This window comes from Pteropus vampyrus, unplaced genomic scaffold (genome assembly GCF_000151845.1).
Source record: "Pteropus vampyrus isolate Shadow unplaced genomic scaffold, Pvam_2.0 Scaffold124, whole genome shotgun sequence".
Lineage (NCBI taxonomy): Eukaryota > Metazoa > Chordata > Mammalia > Chiroptera > Pteropodidae > Pteropus > Pteropus vampyrus.
Genome location: NW_011888905.1, coordinates 2,380,054 through 2,384,924, shown reverse-complemented (window position 1 = coordinate 2,384,924; position 4,871 = coordinate 2,380,054). Strand labels below are relative to the sequence as shown.

The 4,871-nt window shown below is 60.4% G+C and overlaps 1 protein-coding gene across 1 annotated transcript in view; it reads right to left on the bottom strand.

Annotated features, from left to right (window-relative positions):
* Nucleotides 1-2,951: 2,951 nt before the first annotated feature.
* Nucleotides 2,952-4,871, bottom strand: part of UBE2Q1 (ubiquitin conjugating enzyme E2 Q1) — a gene marked incomplete at its 5' end in the record, with an annotated part of 7,899 nt that continues 5,979 nt past the window's right edge. Inside the window, 5 exons of the mRNA XM_023534308.1 lie at nt 2,952-3,434; nt 3,845-3,911; nt 4,273-4,368; nt 4,564-4,612; nt 4,714-4,781. Of these exons, the coding sequence (XP_023390076.1) occupies nt 3,403-3,434; nt 3,845-3,911; nt 4,273-4,368; nt 4,564-4,612; nt 4,714-4,781 (312 nt within the window). The remainder of the gene's footprint in view (nt 3,435-3,844; nt 3,912-4,272; nt 4,369-4,563; nt 4,613-4,713; nt 4,782-4,871) is intronic.

Here is a 4,871-nt window from a genome sequence, read left to right as displayed (position 1 = left end):
GTGCATGGTGTTCAGCATCCTCCCTGCATGGATGAGAGCGGCAGGGACTCTGGTCTCATAGCAACCAAGTGGCGCCCTGGGCATGGAGCCTCGGTCTCCGCTGAGTGTGGCCGGCTTCCTGCACACGGAGCTGGCCCCAGGGTTTGGGGGCGGCAGGACGGCCGAGCTAGCGGAGTGAGGGCAGACCTCCTGACCCGCCCCGCCCGGGCCCAGTACATCGCAGTGGCAGCGTCCGCTTCCAGCCTCCGCTCCAGCCCAAATGCGCCAGCAGAATGGGGTGGACAGTCTTCTGTCCCAGAATCTCTCACGAGAGAACAGGAAATCCCAGGTCCCTGTAATTATTTTAACCACAACAGTGCCACCTCCTGCTCTCGCCGGCCCTGCTGGGCCCTCCCCCTCCCCTGCCCCGGGGTATCTGGTCTGGTCCTGGCGGCCCCAGGAGACTAGCAGGAACCCGTCCGCAGGGGCTGGAAGCAGCAGAGCTCATTCCCAAAGCCCTGGCCCGCACTTCCCTCCCTTGTCCCTCCTGCCAGACCCAGTGCCACCAGGGTTTTGTCCTGTTGTGTTTTGCAGGCATTTTGAGTTCATGTCAGGTGATCCATCGCATTCTCAGAGGGACAATCACTGGTGCTTTGAACTTGGAGGTAATGACCCCGTGTCTCACTGGGACATTCTCACTCCCCTCCCCTCCCGGGGTCTCAAGGGCAGGCCACCGCCAGGCCTGGGTCTGCAGATTTACAGGCATTAGAACAGCGCTATGGAGGGTTGGTCAGGTGGACTGGCCAGGGCCTGGGGTCCCTCCCCCACGGGGCGGTCCCTCCCCCACGGGGCGGTCCCTTTCTCTTCGGGTCACTCATCCTGAAGTTTGAGGAGTTCTAGTGGCGTGGTACCATCAGCACGGTCTTGCATCCTGAAGTTTGAGGAGTTCTAGTGGCGTGGTACCATCAGCACGGTCCCGCATCCTGAAGTTTGAGGAGTTTCAGTGGCGTGGTACCATCAGCACGGGCCCGCATCCTGAAGTTTGAGGAGTTTCAGTGGCGTGGTACCATCAGCACGGTCCCGCTCCTGTCTGGGGTCTGTGCCCTGCCCTCTCGTCTCCCGTTTGCTCTTGAGGCCTCGGGGCTGAAAAAGGCCACACTGGTGCCCAGTATTGGTTTGATTCCCATTTGCTTTTATCCTAAGCGCGCGCCTCTCGGCGGAGAGCGAAGTCTCGATTTGTCTTGAACCAAATGTAGGAAGCTTCCACGAGGTGGAAAGCCTCTGGTGGCCGTGTGTTTCTTTCCTGTGTCTCCTTTGCACCCAGAGCATGATGTAAGTTGCCCTCACGGATGCCGGAGGATGGAGGGTGAGGCTTAGTCCTCCTGGCACGCCACTGTAGAGTCAGGTGGCGAGCCTCTGACCAATGAGCCATCACCGTGGTGAATAAACGTTGGCATGTTTCACGAATTTGGGGTGACGGATTCCTGCCTAGCCACCCCTACCCGGCCCTTCGCCGCCTGGCCCGGGGTGTAGACGCACACTGAGGGGTGGGCTATCGACCCAGCAGCTTGCTTCGTTTGTCTTTGCCTTCTTAGAGGAGTGAAGAAAACTGATTCGGGATGATACGGCTTTCTTTTATGATGTGTAACTTCTTTGGAACCCTAACTTAGGGTCATAAAAAGGGTGTTAGGTTGGACCAAAAAAGTGGGGGTGTGTACAGCTCACGGGAGCTGGTGCTTCCCTTTGTGCCAGGAAGGACATGGACCCCGTGGTTTCTTTAAAAAATTTTATTAGAGCCAAACTATTTAAATAATTTTATTCGTTTCATCCTTTGGTAGATGAGAAAAATACATTACAAAATACATTGCACAGAGGACACAGCTCACAGGACCCATTACTGACAACGCAGCCTACATTTCAGCCTGGGCCACAGGAACCAGGTTTCAGCTCTGCCGACGTTTGCCCTTTGGGTCCCGCTTTGTGGAACCCTCGGTGTCCGTTGGCACCCCGTTATCGCGTGGGCGTGGGCAGAGTTAGAGCAGTGTTGGGGGGCCTCCGTCACCTGAAGTGGCGAGACGTTAACCCGCAAGGGAACGGGGTTGACCCGTTAGAATGATGCGCACACGAGCCCTCTCCCGCTCCGTGAGTCCTTTCTAAGACGAGCGTCTCCACCGGCCGCCCCTGGCCCGGCACTGAACTCATCGTCATCGTCCAGTCTGCAGGCACAGTCTGTCCTAAGAGGCTGCGTCAGCCCCGAAGCGAGCTTACCGATGGCGGGGGCAGCAGGTGCCGTACGCGGACTTCATGCCCGTACCTTGAAACAGCGTGTACAGACGACACGGCGCCGTGGGTCCAGCTTGGCAGACCCTCCCCCTCCCGGCCAGTTCCCAGAGCTTGGGGTGAAGACACAGGTGCATACGACCCCCTCCACAGGACCCCCCCATAAGGGAACGGCTTGAAGGAATCCACAGTTCTCTGAACAGCTTTGCTCAGAGCTGTGCCCGTGTCCTCTGACGGGACCGCGTGACGCAAGGGAGGGGTGAGCGAAGGCGCTACCTGCGAACACCCTCAGTGCGCCCCAGGCCGCCTCCGGGAGGGAGGGGGGCCGGCCAACAGCGCAGCTGGCCCGGGAACGCTGCGGGCGTCCTGGAGACCCCGTCCCCACTCCGTTCACGCAGCAGCAGTGCTGTGGGCCGGTCTGTGACGCCGCCTCCTCCGCTCCTTAGAAGAGAAAAGCAGTCCTGAGAATGACGGGCACCATCCGGCTGGCCGGGCTCTGCCCTCCGAAGGGCACCGGTGGCTCCGGGGTCTTCGGAGACCTGCAGGTGGCCGGGCAGGGGCTTCGCCCACTCTTCTCTGGCTGTAGCAGCTGAGCCGCCTCTCACCTCTACCAGGGTACCCCTCCCCCACTGCCCAAGTCATTCGGGGGAGGGGCGGGAGGTGGGAAGAAGAACAGAGTCAAGACCAGCCTCTTCAAATTAACAAACTGTAATTGTTTTCCCAAAGATACATTTTTTCCATACACATCCATCATACACTGTAACCAAAAAAAGCAGTGTACATGAAATAAGAGAAAATAAATTAAAAATCCATAGCATAGGTAAGGAGGCTCTAGTCTGGAGCACAGCTGAGTTTCCAGCAATATAAGGAGGCTCGAAAGTTTCTCTTATAAGAATGCCTGCTAGCAAGGGTTCCAGCCAGGTGGTTGGTTGGTCTGTTAAGTCAGTCTTGAGTACTTGGAAACAGTTGTGTTGGTTTTTTCCTTAGCGTTTAGAATAGCCATCACTGTCCTGCAATAGGCAGAGCTATCACGTCCAGGAAAAACGAGGGAGGGAACCACAGAGGCGGCGTGAGATCCAAATACAGCATTCAAAGGTAATTGGTCCAGTGGTGCCTGGGGAGGGGGGGGGCGACACTCCGGGGTTAGCCATCTTCCTTCGGGGGTGTGTACCAGCCTGCGGAGAGACCCGAGAGGACAGTGAGGTGGAGGCTGACGCCCCCTCCCAGCCCTGACCACGGACATCACCAGGGTTACAAGAAAGGTCCCAGGAAGAGCTTCCGGGGCCCGGAGAGCAGGTGGGCAGGCAGCCGAGCACCTGCCTACGGGAGATGAGGAGGAGGCGACGTGCCCAGCCTGACGTGGCAGAAGGGGGAGACAGGCTTTGTCACAGTGGTGGGGAGAGGGGCAGCGCCACGTCTACAGGTGGCACAAGCGCCATTGCTTTCTGGGAGAAGGGGCTGTGGACGGAGCCGCCTCCAGCCCTGCCCTTGGGGACAGGGTGGTGCTGGCCCGACGGGCACGGACGGCAAAAGCAAGGCCGCTGGCCGTTCGGCTGGGAGAACCTCGGGCCGGCTCCAGTCTCACCGTTTTTTTCGTGGATCTGCACCAAGGACTTGTAGGACTGCTGTGCTCTTGTCAGACTGTATTGAGACTGGGGAGAGGAAGCCACCAAGTCAGGCCACGGCCGGCGGTGGCCTCACCGTCCCTTACCTGCCGCCCAGACCCCCAGGAGTCCGGGCTCCCAACCCGGTGCTGCCCGCATTCGAAGTGCGTCCCGCTGGCCATCCCTCGGGGGCAGTTCCGCAGCCTTCCCTTCCCAGACCTGGGCCCTCCCCAGACCTAGCATGCCCTCAGGCAGGGCCCTGCCCCCGTTCCCGCCGTGGGTGTCCCAGGCCTGCTTGTCCGATGCCGCCAGCCCAGCGGCCAGCCCAGCGGCCTCATCCCCTTGTCTCAGAAAGAAGGCAGCCTTGGTCGGCTCGTGGCCCAAGCTGCATCTGGCCCCGGCTGCTCACTTTGTTGGCTCCAAACTGCACCCGTGCCTTCCCCTTCACCAGCGTGGCACTGATCTGCATAATCACCGACTCTATCGAGTAGGCGCTGCTCCAGCCCTGGGAAGTGGGGACAAAGCAGTCAGGAGAGTCCCCGGGAACGGAACACCTGCTCTCCGGTGAGGAGCTGCACCTGGAAGGCCCTGGCCCTCACCCCCAGAGCGGTCAGCAGGTGCAGGCCCTGCCCACGCCCGACCCGCAGGGTGTGCGTGGTGAAGCCCGCTGAGCCCGGCCCAGAGCCAGAGACGGGCTCACCTGTTTGGTGAGGAGTTCCATGCAGATGGCACCTCCGCCCAGGACATACCTGCGGGATGAGAGTTAGTCAGCTGTGCCTGGCCCAAGCTCCATGCCCCTCCCGCACCCCCAGTCACAGCAGCTGCCCTCTGCCCTTGCGGAGCCACTCACCCTCCGGACAGGACCGGAGACACGACCCTGACAAATGGTGGGTCAAAGGGAAAGTTGTCCTGAGAGAGAGACAGAGGCAGCGGTCAGGGCGGGAGGTCGGTGTCCTCCAGGGACTGGCAGGCGGGGGAGGCCTGGGCCGAGGGGGCCGGGCCGGGGCC